Raw genomic sequence first — 18,506 nt, forward strand, 5'->3', positions numbered from 1 at the left:
TGGGGGGAATTCCCTGGGATTTTTGCTCATTCTCTGTGTTTTCCCTGCAGGTGCTGCTGTCCCTGGGTGATTTCGAGGGCGCCAGGCGGGCGCTGCGCCGGGCACTGAGGCTGGGCCAGCCTGACTGCGCCAACACCCAGAGCGTCCACAGCAGCCTCAGGCACGGTCAGTGGCACAAAATGGTACCAAAATACCCTAAAATAGCAAAAAAATGCACTAAAATGGGGCTAAAATGGCAAACAATGGCACTGAATGGGACCAAAATCTTATCTTCATCTTTCTAGTGATAAGACACTTTCAGCCTTCTTTTTATAAGTGTCGAGGATGCTGGTCAGGTTTGACAATAGACCTTCAGGCATGAATTCTTCATCGTCTCTTTCTATTCTTGCATTCTGTTCTTCAAGGTATTTCTAGAAAAGAGGTGCAGAGAGCTTTATTAGCTCTGTCATGGCCTGTATTTTACTGATTCTGCTAAAGCATTTTGAGCAGTCATTGCACAGGTTAACTGATTTCAGTTAAACACCTTCCTGAAAGACGCCTCTCAGAAGCAGGTTTAACCTGACAGGATGTTACTGCTGACACTTAACAACCAATTCTGATTATTTACACCAAAGGTTTTGTCAGAAAATTTAACTAGAATCCGCAGGCTTAGTAGCAGCTAAATAACTGATACTTCCTTAGAAAGAGTAAGCTCTAATTTCCAAGTGTTTAACTGCAAAATGTCTCTAGAGAGATTTAATTCTGAATATCAAATTTTAGCTTACCACTATAGATTCTATATGAGTAGCAACTGTTTCTACAAGACGACTCAAGTTAGCATCAATTTTTCTGTTCTCTTCTGTTGTTCTTTGCAAAACGACTTGATATCTAAAAGGTAAAGATACTCAGAAGGTCATGTCCATAATTGGAGAATTCCTGACATTTAAAACAATCACTTCAAGTCTGATTCATCATCACGTTTAGCCATACTTTTTTTTCCATTAGTATTAATTTGAACCGAGTTACAATACATTAATGCTCAACTTAAAGAAAAACCCTTACGAGGAAAACAGGAGTTCTGATACAGCAGACAAACATTTTAGCAAAATACTGTTGAGGAGAAACATCTTTCAGTTCTTAACTTGTGAAATTAACACACTGAGATGGATACCTGATGAAACAACTGTATGTTACATTCCAGAAAATATCTTTATCCTTAAAAACCAAAATAAACAAGGCAGACATGGAAGTTAGGAGCCTTACTCTCTTTCGATATCATGCAATTCAGCTGTAGCTTCACTGAGCCCATCATAGACACCACTCTCAAGTAACTGTTTATGCTTCTTAAACAATTTCCGTTCATTTGCACATTTCTTGTCTTCTTCTTCTATCTCCTGTTGTCATAAGGAAGGAGAAGAAAAAAAAACGGCCTCTCTCAAGTATAATTCGGATCTTTTTTTCTTTCTGTTACCTGATTATATCCTAATACTTGAATTCAAAATTCACGCAAATAGTTCCAAGTTCAGAACTGAAAAAAGCCCCAAGGATATCCCTCCCAAACCTAAAGTTTCTGTATCATCCCCATCCCAGAATAAGCCTAACCATCTCTTTATTCCTTTAACCACATTTAAAGGCCTGTGTTGCAGCTACTTTCCCTTCCGAGTTAAAGCTCACAAAGTGTTGTTTACATAGTCTAAATAGCTTAGAAATGGCACATTATGAACAACTGTTTCTAGGTTAAAAAATACAACCACATCTGAGTAAGAAAATAGCTTTTCTTTTTTGTCTGAAAGAGAGTATAATTCCAAATAATCATCTCTTCTAGGAGAATGACACTGTTGATGCTATACAGTCCACAAAACCAAACAAAATTCTGACGTCAACTCAACGTGCAATTTTGGTAGATTACTGAAACATCATCCTTCAAAAATAATTCTAATACTTAAGACTTACAAACAGCATTTTAAATATTAGAAGAGGAATTAAATGACTAAGCGTCTGGTGGCAAGTGTGTATTTTATGAGCTTAACTTTGGAGAAAAGTATATGCAAGAGCACAGATCAAAAGCTAAATGTCATGTGGTTTTGAAAAATAGAAACTAAATTAATTGCCTTTATAAACCTATATATACACCGGCCTCAGCAGGTATTAGCAGTGAAATAGCCCTGTTTCATGGCTATAGCACAGGAGTTTGGATTTACAGGAGCACATATGGTAAATATTGGTGTAGTTCAAAGAACATTTTTCTGCAGGGCACCACGGCCCCGCTAAAGCAGTGTTGTCAGAGAAGTTGGGAGCTACCAAAATAGCCACTCAGTTGTTAACAGAGAGGGTTATGTTTTGTTGCTGAACTGCAAGTGGGGAAAAGAATAGGGACTGCTCCTGTGCTGGCAAAGGAAGCTAAAGGAAGTAACAGTTTGAGATCATTAAAACAATTTAACATGCTTTTGGTCAATGTTTTCCTTCGTTTTTACAGAAGCTGATTAAACATGTTAACTAAAAACTGTAAAAATGTATTTATTATATACAAATCGATTAGACAAGACAGGTTCTGTTGATCCTAAAATTTCCTTCAAGCACATGCCCAGAGACATCCTGAGGTCAGATGATTGTTGCTGCTTTTATTACTGGATGCAGGAATTTATGATTTACAGGATCTGCTACAGTAGGATGCCAGATTCTCTTACAAGAAAGTGAAAATTGATTCAGTTAAGGTGGCAGTCAAATCACTTTTCTGAAAAGAATGAAAAAATCCTCTAAGAGGGAAGGAAGAAGGCAAAGGCAGAAGCTCAAACAAAAATGCAACCCAAAAATTTATCGATAAATACAAAAATTAAGGATAAGGCTATCATTAAGGATAAGTTGTCATCAAGGTGTAAGAAGTTCTACCTTAAGCTTCTGCTGGTAAAGATCATCCAGCTCTTCAGCTTCTGCTGTCAGCATTTTCACACTGCGTTTCTTGTCCTCTAGCATTACATTCACCTAGGATGAAAACATAACCAAGGAAGTATGGTTCAAAAAGAATTCCAACATATAAATCCATGCCATCACAAACCACACCTGGTTAAACAGGTTAAACCATTAAACTACGCTAGGCTGGGATGGCATTATCCTTCTTCATAGCAGCCTATGTTATGCTTTGTTTTGGATGAGGGGCTAAAACAGTGTTGGTAACACACCAAGTTTTGGCTACTGCTGAATAGCGCTAGCACAGCAGTCCAAGGCTTTCTGTGCTTCCCAGGGCCCCTCACTGAGCAGGGCAGGGACAGGCAGGAGACTGGGAAGGTGCATAGCGAGGCCAGCTGGCCAAGAGGACATTCCATACCGCAGAACACCATGCTCAGGTAGACGAACGAGGAAATAAAATTCTCCTTCTTTCAATCTGTCCCAAATCCAATAGTACTAAAAATCTTCCCGATGACAATTTGTCGGTGATGGTAAGCCACACAATCAACTGGAATGGGCAACTTATTAGAAACAAATACTTCCAATGGTTATGGTCAAGTATATGTAAGCTACATAAACTTTAATTCAGGGAATACACGATATTTCAACCAACAAAGATCTCAGTTCTTAGAAAAACTTTTAGGTTCCATTACAATAAAAGCAGTTTTCTCACAGTTTCTCCCCCTCTACTTGTCCTCAGAAAAAAACCCAAGTAATTCAAGAAACCAACCCAACACATCACACTTTAACTATGCAAAAAGTTGAATGAAAGAGGCAGATAAGGTTTTAGGGTTGGTATCTTAGTGTTAATCTTCTTTAACTAACTCACCTGTTCCAAAGTGTCTTCCAGAGTAAATTTCCGTTGAGTGGCTTTACTAATTTCTTCCTCAGTCTCGTTGATGATCTCCATGAGGGGAGCCTGTAATACGTATACAAGAAGATTGAACAAATGCAATTTGCTAATCTGAACCAAGATGCACCCCAGTACATCTTTCCCTTTTATTTTTTTTAGGCTACTGTATTCTCCCATACCAAATCTCTTTCATATACTGCAATGTCATTATGGTGACTCATCACACAAGCTTTTCAATGACATTTCATTGTGAGATTGAGAGACCTTCCCAGCATTCCCAAAGAAACACTTTATTTTGTGAGTGCTATCTAAAGCCTTCAGTGTTGATTCTACTTACCTTGATCTGAGTTCTGTATTTCACTAGGATATTTGGTCCTAAATCAGGATTAAAGTGCATGGTAAAGTCGTGGCCTTTGGAATTCTCAGCATAAAGTGGAATTAATTTCAGCTTTCGAGCCAGTTTATGATACTCTGCCAGTTGCTTTTCAATCTGCTCAGAGGAGAAAAGGGCACAAATCATAGAAGAGATACAAGTGAAAAGATGTGCAAGAAGTATTCATATAGTACTTTAAACAAGTTCCTGAGTTGCTCTCTGTAGCCATAATTCCTTGCTACCCCACAGTATTCAAGAGCTGCATGCAATGCCAGCACAGCAGTTTGCTGCATTAGGTACTGTTTTATGGTTCGTTCAGAGTTTGCACACTGAGGTTTCTTAGTGTCTGTGGCTGAGAACACTGAATGGTTTCACCTGAGGTTTTCCGTATTGATCTGCCATAATTTTTCCTGCCTCAAGTTTTTGAGAATTAGCTGATTGGGAACTAAAAATGTGCTGGAAAATAATACTAAACAAATGATCAGTTATAAGGTCAATATGCCTTCTCTCATTAGTTTTGACAGGAAATGCTACACAGCCACACATCCTAACAACAAACTAACTTGAGCATGCCTTTAAACAAAGCTTATTAAATGCTTTAATTTCTAATTAATGAGTGCTATTAAATGCAAACATTAAAGACCCCAGGGGTTTTTTTTCCAGTTTTATATGCTTCATACTTGCACCTGAGGATTTAAGTTGATAAAAGTGCTTGATAAAGGGTGACCCTACCAAACATATTTGAAATTTTTTCTTTAGTTCTCCAATTGGCAAAGCAGAAGCTTTTAAATCCCATCACTTCCAGGACTATATCTTTTCACTCTGTTTGAAGGGATTGAACTTGGCCCTTGAAATATGTTACAACTGCTACACAAAGAACTTATCAGGCCCTAAATGCATGCAAAACTATTGATTCAAATTCACTAGTTTTGCCTTACTTCCTTGCTCTGAAATATTAACATTAGCCTGTAATTTCTTGTGTTATCAAAGCAATGGCATGCTAATGTTATCAAAGCTCTAAATGCTACAGCAGTGACAGCTTACCATGCTTCATATTCTAGACACATCTCTTACGATGCAGGAAAAAAGTACATTTCCACTCAGTGCAAAACAGAAAAAGGGAAAAAAGCGCAACATTTTTCAGAGATACTGTAAACAGAGGCCATTCTTGTCAGTTTTGCCTGGTTAGATACACGTATGGTGGTGTTCGATTATTTAGGAAAGAAATTATCAAGAATCCAATTTTAAGCTTGCATGATGAAAACTGGCAGCCACCTCTGAGTGTTGTGGGGTTTTCACATACCGTGTCTCTCTTCCTAGCATATTTCATCTCTTCATTCCACATCAGTTCTCGTTCTTCTTGCAGCTCCTTATTCAGCTTGTTAATGGTTCGCTGCAGCTCATTTCTCTCGTGATTTATTCTCTCAATGTCTGCAGCTGAGTACTTCTGGTTATCTAAGATGTGCCGGAGCCGGGCATTCTCCCGCTTCGTGGCTTCTACTTCTGCCTCTAAGTACATAAAACATTTGTGAAATGGACATAAAATACCAGCCTATATACATAAACCTCACCTCTGTATTGTATGAGTAAATGACACAGTTATTACATAACATTACCATTTCATTACTCCAGTGTACAGACAGCTATCAGACAAAAAAAAATTTTTATTAGCAATCCATTCTGGAAAGTTTATTTGTAGCATCATGCTACTCCAGGTACCTTGCTCTGCTCTCAAGCTAAGAACTACAATTATTTGAAGATTATTTCTAGCTTCACTGTCCTGACTGTGATCAAGTCCTCCTTACCTGCTGCCTCAACTTCATCATTAACACTTTCCAGTTTTTGATCAAGGATGGATATATGAGATTTCATTTTAGCGAAATAAGCCTGGTATTTCTGGACGTCTGCTTCAAGGGACGATTTCACATTTCGTAGCGTTGCTATACGATCCTAGGAAATGGGTGAAAAGAACAACCACTCTTAGATAAATATAAAATAATGACTTCAATTTCCAGATAAGACAGTAGAGTAATTGATCAACATCAATAGCACAAATATAGAACTAAAGAACTTTAATAATTTTTTATCTCTGTGACAGCGAAGTCCAGTCAGGACACCTTTAAAATAAAAGCAAAGAAGGCTGAAAAGATTCTTGCATTTCAGCATTATGTCTCTCATTTGCATCAGACAGTGCTTTAGACAATTCTTACTACAGGTAGTCCACAACTTAACTCTAATAATACATGGAGGGCAGATGAAACAGGGGCATGGAAAACCAGGAATAAACTCAGCACATTTTGCACAGTTGCCAGGAATTTCAATTTGCCACCTGCACAGCCACTAACCCATTTTTAAACTCAGGATGTATTAAAAGCAGAATCCAGCTTTTCAAGCAAAGTATTTTCCATAAAATATATTTGTTACCACTGAATCCCATGCCTCATATTTGAATACCAACACACTTGAAAAAACTAATGTTGAAATTTATATTAAAAAATTTGGTTCAAGTATTTTATTGATATTTCAGTCAATATAAGACCTTATTACCTGTAAATACCTGCACATTATCAAACAAATAGGTACTGAAGATTCCACAGAAAAAGCCTTGTTCTCTAATAGTATAGAGTCTGTAAAAATCTGGCCTAATTAAAATCTCAAAGCACTGAAATTTTTCCATTTGTTATGTATCATAAGTATCTTCATTCAGAAATGGTCGATATTATAAAATTCAACTCCTCCTTAAAAACAGACACAATTTACTAACCTGCTCACTTTCCTTTTCTTTTTCTAGTCTTGCAATCTCTTCTTGAAGTCTTTTGTTCTCAGCTTCTAAACTTTCCATCTGGGATGGATCTACATTAAATAAATCCTCTGTGGGAGAGCAGAAGAGAGACTCGAGTTACAAATTTATCTCAATATCACCACCTCTTTTGAGTACCTGAACTTGAGCTTCAGCACAGTAAATACCCATTATCTAGATAATTATTTTTCACTAAAAAATAACTAAGAACAACCAAGAAACTTACCAGAAAAACCTTTCATTAAAATGTAACCAGGCAAAAACCCCAGAAGAAACAAGAAGAGAAATGGGTTTCTCGGTCCTCATGTCAGAAAGAGTGCTCATGCCAAAGTCACTCCCAAGAGGTAAGGGTTTCCAAACTCTCATGCAGCCCACACCTCAGGAGAGTGTACAAGTCAGGACTACCTTGTGAAGCTAGAACAAATCAAACTTACTTAACAACCTCTTTCTTATCCATATACTGCCTTGCTTCTTGAGGCATCTTTTCCCCAACTTAATTTGGCTTTGCCAAAAAGTGGGATGATTATTTTTTCCCAATATCCAGTAACAGTGTGGTATCTTGTTTCCTCTCCAATTGATGGCCCCAGTTTGCAAACAAAGGGCCCTTAGTCTGGCTTTTCATAGGAGAGCAAAGAAAGTAAGACATGTTTTTCTTCCTTTTCTCACATTGTGTTTGTAGTTCTGCAGGTGGTGAAATGAGCGAGTCAAAAAAACCCAATAATTTTCTACCTCCCTGAAGACAAACACAGGTGCATGCTGAATCACATACTGAACCCTCACAATAGAGTTTGAAACTCTTGCAGACTGCTTTCAGATCTTCAAAAGCTGAACTGTCTTGTCAGCTGTGCATCCTCTGAAAATATTTTTCTTTTTTTTAATTGTTAGCTTTTCCAGACAGAAACAAGAGCCATCTGCATAGATGGAGTTCACATCTGAAGAATTGTATACTGGTTTTCTGTGACAAAGACATTAAAAAATCAGGTGACACAGCTACAGCTGATAGCAGATCATGACCTATCCATCTGTACTGCTCAAAATACACTTAAAAAAGAGAGCATTAAGTTGAAGTAACTGAAACATACTTAGGTGTTTCAGACTCCCTTAGATCACTTTCACTCATAAACTGAACAAACTGATGCTAGGAGAAAGGAAACCAGTAACACAATTGAATACTTAGAATTTAAAAACTTACTTAATTTTGACTGCACTTCAGCATCCAACTCTTCAAAGGTATCTCTCCCTTTCATGGAAAGATCATAGCACTTCACACAGTAGTCCATGAAAAGCTGAAAGCAATTTAAAAATCTTTCATTTCAACAATTCCAAGACCTGTAAAATATCTAGATAGTCTAAAGCTACTCAATCAGTGGAATTAAACAGACATCAAAAATATCCTTAATGCTTCGATTGTACTTTTGTAAAATTAATTTTTTTTCCTCCCTTTGAACATAGAATGTCAACAGATTATATATTCAGGCAGAAGGAGACAACTATAATTCACACTAAGAAAGGTCTGGAAATCCTGTATTTCTTAAAAAGATATTTAACAAATATTGTAGATAGAATATTTAAGAATTTTTCATCTTGATGCATATGATTCTCTCAGGCTAGTTTATGGAAACTGCAGGTCTGTTTAACAGACCTTTTCTATAAATATGACCATTAAAATTCAGATCTGCAGGTCTCAAAGTACTCTTATCTAGAATTAAAGAAAGGTTACCCAAAAAGAATTTGCTGGACACTAAGTCGCAGATGCTTCAGAAGCCATTACACCAGTATTGTGAATTTTGTATCTATATATATATGCAGAAGTGCCAATGTAGAAGAACGTATTTCGTTTAAAAGCATTGTTAGTTGCCAACCATCATGTTGTAACCTTAGTCCAAAATTATGATTTTACTTTATTTTTGCAATTTCTAATTAAATGTTTTAGCTTATAATGCAACCCTCTCCAAACACCTGCTGTGATTTAACACTGAGTTAAATCTGAGTAGTTCTAATAATCCATGATAAATTAAAAAGAAAGCAAGCTGTTGGATTAAGAGCTCAAATTATACTGCCACCCTATTTTGTGGCTCAGAAATAAAACTTTACAACCAATTTTTACATAGTAAACTGAGTAGATATTGGCACAAGTCACTATATTTAGAATTAAGTCACTGTCTTTATACTGCACTGCAGTTAACCTCAGAAGTCTTGAGTGCTAAAGGAAAATATTTCGGAAACTCTAAAAAAATAAACAGCATAATGATGCCCTTTCTCTACAAAGGACAACAGTATATACTTGTAGAATAAGGTGAATATAAAATAAAGAGAATATTTTGTTTAATACCCAGTCTACACCAATAGACTGATCATCATACCTGCTCGGGAAATAGTTGATCAGGTTTTTTACACAATGCTACTCTACCTCCTAGAAAGCATTGTGAATATAAAAGGGAACAGAATCTATAAATACATGACCCAGCAATCTAAACTGTAATTAAATTGTGTTGTTACAGCACGTGGCAAAATCCAGTTAAGCAATTCTGATACTAATTTCCTTTTTATGGTACCTTTTTATGTACAATTCCATCATCTGTCTCTCCTCCCCAGCTCTGTGTGTCATCGAACGACGGTGCATTTTCCCTGATCGCATTGTACAGCTGAAAAGCAGAGGTGCACACAACAAAGAGCAAACATGAAGACATCCATTAGTTTCCATGCTGGTTTTCGTGAAAAGAAGCAGAGTAACACTGGATTAGGATTTCAGCAAGCAGGTTGGAATGAACCTGTGTTGAGCTGACTAAACACACAGGTAAAGAGGCATGAACTAGACAGTCAACACTGCCAAATTCTCTCGTGTCTTTTGAGCAGAAAAGGACAGGGTTTTCCTGGGCACTCAATTCAGCAGTGGTCAACTTCTGCCACAGATGCCAAATTTTGCTCAGTCCTAAGTTGGCAGCAACAACTGTTAGGACTACTAAAAAACCCAAACAAACCAAACAAAACCAAAATTAAATAAAAAACACCCCACTCAAACCGAAAACTTGCCACTCTGTATCAGAATCACAGAACATTTGAATCATTTCAATTGAAAATTCCATCCTTAGATTTCAAATTTAGGGGAGAATGGCAGATGTCACAACATTTGCGCTGGAGATACACGTTCCATTCAGTGATTATACTCATTAACTTCTCACATTTATTGTATGTACAGATCAGCATTTTGCCACCTCCTTTTATACATTAATTTATCCAGTGCATACATGTAAAGAAAAAACCCTATCATAATATAACATGAAAAGCTCACTTTAAAAGTTACCAAAACATTAGGCCAAGGGTCAGCTCCCAGATGACAGCTAAGAACATATATGTTTACATATATGTTAAACAAAGATTTGTAGAAAATATGTACTGAATCTGTATTGAAACTAACATTCCAGCCTGGAAAGTGAAAATATTTATCTTAAGACAAACATTACCTTGACACAATCAATTAACCAAATCAAAGCTGCCACAATCTGAGGCCAGGTTCGTGGTGCTCCCACAGCGTACATGGAGTTTTTTGACAGAGCAAAGGGGTACCTGTACGGCCAAAGAAGATACACTTTTAATAGCTGTGGCAGGCAGTGATGAAAACAAACCAGCACATTTTGAAAACAAAGCAGCATGTTTTTCTATGTAGATGAAAGCACAGAAGGAAGAGCAAACTCAATTCTACTGTACTTCAAAGGAAATTAGTTGAGTTCTTACAGTACGATTCTATTCAATTATCATGGGTTTCTCATTTTGCAACTCATAGAATAACATGGCCTGAAAGGGACCTGTAAGGATCTACAAATCCAACTCCCTGCTCCTCATAGGACTGCCTACAACTAAACCATATGATCCAGAGTGTCATCCAGATGCTCCTTGAGCTCCCAAAACTTCAAGTGACTTGTCAGAATTAGTCATTTTATCCAGAATTACACCCTTGGTGCAGCAGAGTGGAATCCTTTTCAACATTTTAAGCTATATCAGCAGTTTCAAATGTTATAGATTAAAACAAAACTTTATTAAAATGCTGAGAAGTGTGCAAAAAAGATTTGCACCTACATTTAAGGAGCCCTGGCACTCTGACACCATCATGGGTATACAGTCCCTGTTTTTTTTTTTAAATGAGACTGAAAATTCACTGTTATCAAGAGGCAGAGGATTTTCTTTCCAAGACAATGTTGGGGCATTAATGATTTCAAACACTGAACAAATTCAGCAATAAACCACTCAGCTACTTAGGGTTTTTCTCCCCTCAACAGTAATTTTGTTATTTCCACATTCTGCTTAGAAGGCAGAATGAGAAAAATTGCAGGAAAACATATTTTAAACTAAATTAAATTTGTTTAAACTAAAATTAAATTGTCTTGATCCAAAATTCTGGAAATTTTAGTTCTTAGATTCTAACAAAATGAACAGAAAGGCCTGTAAAAGAAAATTGTGCCTTGTCCTCCAAAGTTCTATACAAATAATCAATTAAATTTTACATGACAAAGCAAGATTCCCAGAGCTTATAGTTCTGTAAATTCAAATATAAAATGTATAGCAGATGCTGAAAATCAGAGAGTAAACCTAGAGTTAAACAAAAGTGAAACAAAACAATCACAACATTGTACTTTTAGAGTCTCATCTGAATAAATAAACCTATCCATTCCCCCCAACTATCAATGCAGAATTCTTAGCTTTTAAATTTCTAGCCATAGCATATCTATTCAGCCCAGGAGACTAACAATAATCATCTTACCCAAGGGCTTTGAAAATTTTGGGAATTTCCTCTTCAAATTTTGAGTCAGGCAGTTCATAAGAAGGGCAGAGGAATTTGTAGATAAAGGTGAAGATCTTTAAAAAGTCCTTAACTGATGGAGATTGTAGTGATTTCACGGAAACATCGTGGGCATAAGCATTCTCAACAAGGAACTGTGCAAAAGAAACACGGAATACCAGTCACTAAATAAAATTTATAGTTGAAACCAAGGGAAATAACCACTTTGCCTAGCACATTTTACACCTCATAACATACATGCAGAACAAGTTCATATGTTACCTCATAAAGCTTTTGGATACATTGTTGGATGAATGTCTTGTCATGAAGGGGCCTGGGATCCTTTATCTTTTTTGTCCCAAACACACCGTACAGGCTGCTGCTTGACCCTCCAGCCCCGCTCGCGCTAGGGACAGACAATGAATACAGGTCTTGTGACAATACATAGAAAGAAGAACTCTCTTCATGTTTAAGGCACAACTGCTAGCTTTATGTTTTCTTTCCATTTGTTATACAAAGTGATACTTGAAGTTTTCTCTTTGTTTAAGGTCATTGGAAAAACATCATCAACCTGGAAGTCACAATGCCATAAGTACAACAAAGATTACTGCATCCTAGAGGAATACTTTCTTCATTTTATTGAAATAAATAAACTTTTAGAGAGCAGAAAAATACCCCAAAGATGAAAAAAAATAATGTTGGTGACTGTAAATAAACTCTAAAAATATTTAAGGAATATTTAAAAGGAATAACCCCTGCAACAATGGGGTACTATCAAGAAGATACCCATAACACAAAGTCATGAGCTAAGTAGAAAGATTATAGAGTTTTGGAAAGTTAGTATCTTAGAGAGAGGAAACTAATGCAGAGTATACTTCAGATGTCTTTCTTCCTTAAACAAGAAAATGCATTGAGATACTCTTAAGGTCTGCAGTGCACATCATTCCCAAAAGAAAAAAAAAAAAAGCTCCCAAAGCAATTCCTGCTCCAGAGCATCATTGTTTAGCGACCAAGGACTGGAGGAAGGCAGACCTGAAGGTCTGCTTGCCTCAGATCCATCATTCCCTATAGTGAAAATCTGTCAAGAAAGAAAAATACCAAAATTAGAGGACCATTTTTGTTTTAATGTACAGTGCAGACAACAAAAGCTATCCATACCTGTTCCCCAAACAGCTGGCTTTTCCTTCTGAAGCTACAGATGTAGGTTTGCTCATGCTCAGCTTCTCAAAGGTGCTTCTGTCCTTCCTGAGGAGCAGAAAAAGATTCAAGTGACTACTACTACCAATTCATACAAGAGCTATAGTAAGTAGCTCTTATAGTACAAGACTGTAAATAGAATCTAAAATATTTAAGGAATATTTAAAAGGAATAGACATAGGAATAGACCCCAGCATAGACCATACATAGCTCATACAAGAGTGATACAAACAGTCATATATTCCTAAGCGCCTTCATCCCCCAACATCTTAGAAAGGTTAACTGATGCATCCAGCTATCTCCTCAGAAACAGGTAACAAAGTGTTACAATTTGAAACATGACACAAGTACACAGAAAGGAAGTATTTTTGCAAAAAAAATTATGTTAGACTCCACAAATATATAAGAGCAGCCACAGCCCTTTAAATCAACCATTTTATTGATAAAAAGTGTTACTGTTTCTTCCAAACCTACTGTTTTGCCTTTCTTTATATTTGGTCATTTCAGACCTACGGGTCCCAAAAGCAAAAGAGCTTGAGAAATTTTTCATTTCAGTCCACTGGGAAAAAGGCCACACTACCACAAGTACACAAATACTGCTTACAGCACGTCTGCTGTACATCAGCTCCTGAGCTTCTTGTTCTGAGCCCGCCCATTCCTCTGCAACTTCCTCATTTGTAACTAATACATATCCCTTATTGGGAAAAAAAAAATTATATTTGGATACCAATTGCTAGTTAAAGATGGGACAGTGTGCTGGGAAAAGTGCCAGCATGAAGAGAAAAGGGAAGGATGTTTTTAAGAAAATACCTCCTAGTAGTCCTTTAGGTGAACTTTTAATAAATTGGGATACTAATGAGGGAATGAAGTATCTAGATAAGAGAAAAATGATAAGATACTGTACAGAAATATGGCCTAAAGAGAGTATTGCTGAAGGACCTATTTATTGGCCCTGGTACGGGACAAAAGAAAGATGGCTATGTATAGCATTAATTAGATATGTCAATACCAGAATAGAACCTTGTGACGAAGAGATTAGATATGCTAAATGTTGGTTAGAAAGGGACAAACAGGAAGAGGAAATAAAATTATATAAAATATCCAGAGAAAAAGAAAAAGAAGAAACTGGGCTACCAGAACGAAGACCATCTTAGACCATCTTCCTCCGCCTCCCCCTCCTGATCCCTTAGATGACCTCCTGTTACCTCCTCAACCGACTCCTCCTATAGACCACCTTCCTCCTCCCCCTCCAACCTTGTACCCCTCAGTACCATCTCACGAGGTGGATGAAATTTCAGTATCTGCTTCCACAGGAGTTTTAAAATCACCTCAACCTTCTAATTCAAGTTGTCCTGCTCCCAGCATCCCCTCTTCTGTATCATCTCCTTTCCCAAATATACCAGAACCTGCCCATTCTAGTACTCCTTCAGTTTTGCAGAGTCCCTCTGGTTCCTCAAGTACCCAGACACTGGTCTCTAGTACCACTCAGAGTGTCCATACCCCAATCTTGGCTCCCAAAACTTTCCAAAATACTCCTTTTTATTTTTCCTCCATATTTCAGCCCATAACCCAAAGTACCTCTTCCCCTATTCTTATTCCTGGAACATCACAAAACACTCCTTTTTATTTATCCCCTGTACCCCAACATACTGAGAGTCACAAGCAGGAGGAAAGTTTGCAAACAAAAGGTCAGGGAGTGAAAAAGGCCTGTTGTTGTAAAGATATAGAGGAAAAGAAATTAATTGAACCAGATGAGCTTGTAGCAAGCCATCAGTATAATACAAGATTCCAAGCAAAGAAAATTCAAGGTGAATGTGGGAGAACTGAAAAGTTGTTTCCTCTGAGAGAAGTGCCTATGGGGGGGGCAGAGGTGGTATTGGTTTTGTGAATGCCCCATTAACCGCCTCTGAAGTTAGAAATTTTAAGAAAGAAATTAAGACCTTATTAGAAGACCCAATAGGCATCTCCCAACAATTAGACCAATTTTTAGGGCCTAACATCTTTACGTGGGAGGAATTAAATTCTATCCTAGAAATACTGTTCTCTTCTGAAGAAATACAAATGATTCGTACTGCGGGTATGAGGATTTGGGAAAGAGAAAATAGAGGAGGTCCTAGAGGAGAAGATAAAATGCCTGTTAACCCACCTAATTGGGATCCAAACCAGGAAGAGGGAAGAGCGAGCATGAGACAATATAGGACACTAATTGTAAGAGGGATAAGAGAGGCAGTCCCAAGAACAAATAATGCAAGATTGGCATTTGATAGTCACCAGGTGTCGCAGTCGAGGCGGTCACGACATTAAAGCAGAGACCACAAGCACACTCAGTCTCAGTCTCGGTTGTCTCTAAATTATTAATCAAAATGGACTTTCACTTGAACTGTTTAGAAAATTAAAACATACAGACCTTACTCAGTGTCGTCTGTGGGGTGATCTCCGGTTAGCACCGTTTGCAACCGTTAGCAACCGTTGGCAACAGTTGGCAACACTTTATTAGTGAAAATGGCTGATACACTTTCCAGTCGTTTCCCCTCCAGTCGCAGAAGGCTCCCATCTTTCCTTCCTTGATCTCCTTGGTTCAGCTTCTTCTTCTTGCTTCTTGCTCCTTTAGCCAACAGGCCCGCTGCTAGCCCCTTCCACAATTCCCCCTTTTTTTTTGTTTTTGAACTGTAAATACAGCTGCTATGGATTTTTGCAGGCCCCTTTGCAAAAACCCAAGCAGAGAGGGGACACACAAAATCACAATCACAACCATCAACAGAATTCCCACTCTTAATGCAATCGTTCCTGTCCTTCATCCATCTTTAATTACTGATATATGGTCTTAGCCAGTGTCATCCGCACATTCTGCCTCAGCTGCGGAACCATCGATCCTGTCCTTTCCCGCACGGTCTAAGTAAGGTTTGACACAGCGAGCAGGAACCCATCGAGGACCATTATCTGTCAAAACACAAGCATAGGTTGTCAGGTTATCAGGTTATCAGGTTATCAATTCTACTGGACCAGACCATATACCAGTAATCAAATCCTTGACCCACACCTTGACATTTCCATAACTTCACTAATATGGTAAACGATGGTTTCTCTTGAATATTATTGAAAACTGGAAAAGCCATAGGGTTATCACAAGCAACATTTGCATTGGCACTGCTCTCCTGAGGTACTCTTGGAGCACCTAACCTTTCTATTATGTCCCAATTATTTTCTTCAACTGCTTTCCTCCTAACAAATTCCCAGAACTCCTGAGGGTGTTGAGGAAGCACAGTTACTTGACATGGAGGCAAAGTCCATGGGGCAGTAAGGCTAGAGCTCTGAGGAGATGAAGGGACCAGAGCTCCTTGCCCCAACTCAGGTGTTACTGCGGGCGACTCATCACTTGACTCGCTGTTGCTGTCACTGTCAAGTAACGGAGGATACGGCCTTGCAGATTGTTCAAGCCGCTCAGAGGGAAGCGGGGGGGCGGATGGCTGGACCAGAGAGGAGGGAAGCGGGGGGGCAGATGGCTGGGTTTCTCTCTCCGCTAAAGACATTTAGCTAACTGGCGTAGCAGAGTAGTATATACAGGCACCATCGCGAGCTGCTGCACAGGTGTGAGATAAGGAGGCTTAGGGGCCTGATAAGAAGAGGCTAGGGCAGGTTGTCCAGAAGTTTTGGCAGCTTTCCCAGAAGCCTTGGCAACCAGCCCAGAAGCTCTGGTAGCCTTCCCGGAAGCTTTGGCAGCCTTCCCATCAGAGCCCCCTTCTAGCTCAGAGGCTCTCAGGGCTCTGCCCAGGGCCCCAGCTGTCAGGGAACCAGGACAAGCAAAACCAGATGGGATGGATACTCCAGGGACCTGGAGAACCATTCCCAGCAACTGGGAAAATCCTAGGCGCTCCATCCACCCATAGATGTGGTCTCCAAATTTGCCCCAAAATTGGGTCCAGCTTTCAGAGGCCACACTTTAAGCCCCCCCCATCCCTTTAAGCCACACCCACCCCTTTAAGACCCTCCCATTCTTTTGGCCACTCCCTCCCCTTTAAGCCCCACCCACTCCTTCAGGCCCCACCCACCTTGTGCTCTGATTGGCCAGGACCTCCAGTGCAGCCTGTAGGGGGCGCCACTCGTAAGAGCAGAGGGCGTGGCCTGGGCAGAGCCACGCCCCCTTCCCCAGCCAGCCACGCCCACCTCAGCCTGTTCCGACCAATCCGGAGCCTCCTGAGCCTTCTGGGGGTGATTGGCAGCTCTGGGGTTCATTAATTAATTGAGGGGTTAAGGAGGAAAGGGTGTGGCTTACCTGTGTGGGCGTGGCCTCTGGAGCTCCGCCTCCCTGGCCTTGCACAGGGCCTTGATTGACACCTGCGGAGCGGGAGGGGTTGGGGGAATTTGGGGATTTTTGGGGGGTCCTGGTGTTGCCCGATTGATAAATGACACAAAACTCGGATAAGTTTTGTGGGTGCTTTATTACGGGCCCGGGGTGCTGGGGGACTCACGTCCCAAAAACCCAAGCCCCCGATTTCACATATGGGTGCTTCCCTCTTATACATGCAATTCACAACAAAGTCTCCAAGAAACAGTTCCCTTGTGATACATTCCTTAGTTCACAGGCAAGATCATAAATCTTCTGCTTATCTTATTCTAAGAGCATTGTATGCTGCCTTCAGACAGGTTAGCATTCTTACTCTCCTGCACGAGTTTAATTATTTACTAAATTCCTAAGACTACCTGCTAAGTTACACACAAACCAAACACACACACTATCAACGGCTGCAAAACTGCTTTTAACAAACCAATTCACACACAACTCTAAACTATAATTACACATTTTGCTAAATTTCATTTCTTTTCCAACATTTCCCCCCTTTTGAGCATCCTTCAGTCCTACTGCAAGGATGCTCAATCAACAGTATTGACAGTAACATCTTCATAACGAGGTGGGGAGTGTTCTTCATTCTGCCGCCCGCGGGTCATCGCCTTCAGCAACCGGAGAGATCGCTTCTTTTCCTTTTCGATCACACCTAAGCGGCATCTATATACAATCCATATAGTCACTAAAAATACTAAAAACATTAGCGCATACTGTATAGCAGATGTAATCCAGCCAGACAGGTGAAGCCCCAAAGAATCAAATACTGCTCCTATCCAGTTATGCTGTGCTTCCTTTTCAATTTCCTTGGTTTTTGTTTCCACTTCTGCCAGTTGAGAAATATCTTTCTCAACTTCAAGTGTAACATTTGGAATGTGTACACAGCAATGATCGATTCTCCTACTCAGGTAACCACAAACTCCATGTTCTCTTAACAGTAGCAAATCCAATGCCATTCTGTTTTGTAGGGTCATTCTTGATGTAGCTTGCAATTGCAAATTTAGATCTTTAAATCCCTTCTTAGTAGCTGCTGCCAACCTTTCTGTCTGTCCTAACAAGTTGTTGAGCATTTCCCTATTTCGATATGTCGCTACCGGAGGGAATAATGACTCTAATATCCATCCAAAGTGTACTCCTGAGCCAGGTTCATGCCACTGCTCTTCTAGGGATTCTTCCCTCTTTCTGAGTCCTTTCCTTTGGATCAATCTATTCTGTTTCCAGTATGGACACAATGTGGGA

General features: G+C 39.2%; 1 protein-coding gene across 1 annotated transcript; it reads right to left on the reverse strand.

The window, feature by feature from the left end:
* Positions 1-272: 272 nt before the first annotated feature.
* LOC128950122 (kinetochore protein NDC80 homolog) lies at positions 273-12,973 on the reverse strand (the record flags this gene model as incomplete). The annotated part of the gene is made up of 15 exons (XM_054294994.1): positions 273-410; positions 765-867; positions 1,243-1,373; positions 2,869-2,961; positions 3,755-3,844; positions 4,116-4,268; positions 5,455-5,660; positions 5,957-6,101; positions 6,916-7,022; positions 8,144-8,237; positions 9,507-9,596; positions 10,416-10,518; positions 11,711-11,883; positions 12,011-12,134; positions 12,887-12,973. Coding segments are annotated over 15 exons (1,837 nt in total), but the record flags the coding sequence as incomplete, so codon positions are not given.
* Positions 12,974-18,506: the final 5,533 nt, after the last annotated feature.

This window comes from Melozone crissalis, unplaced genomic scaffold, assembly GCF_028551555.1.
Source record: "Melozone crissalis strain CALT ecotype California unplaced genomic scaffold, PUWL_Pcris_2 ptg000444l_1, whole genome shotgun sequence".
NCBI lineage: Eukaryota > Metazoa > Chordata > Aves > Passeriformes > Passerellidae > Melozone > Melozone crissalis.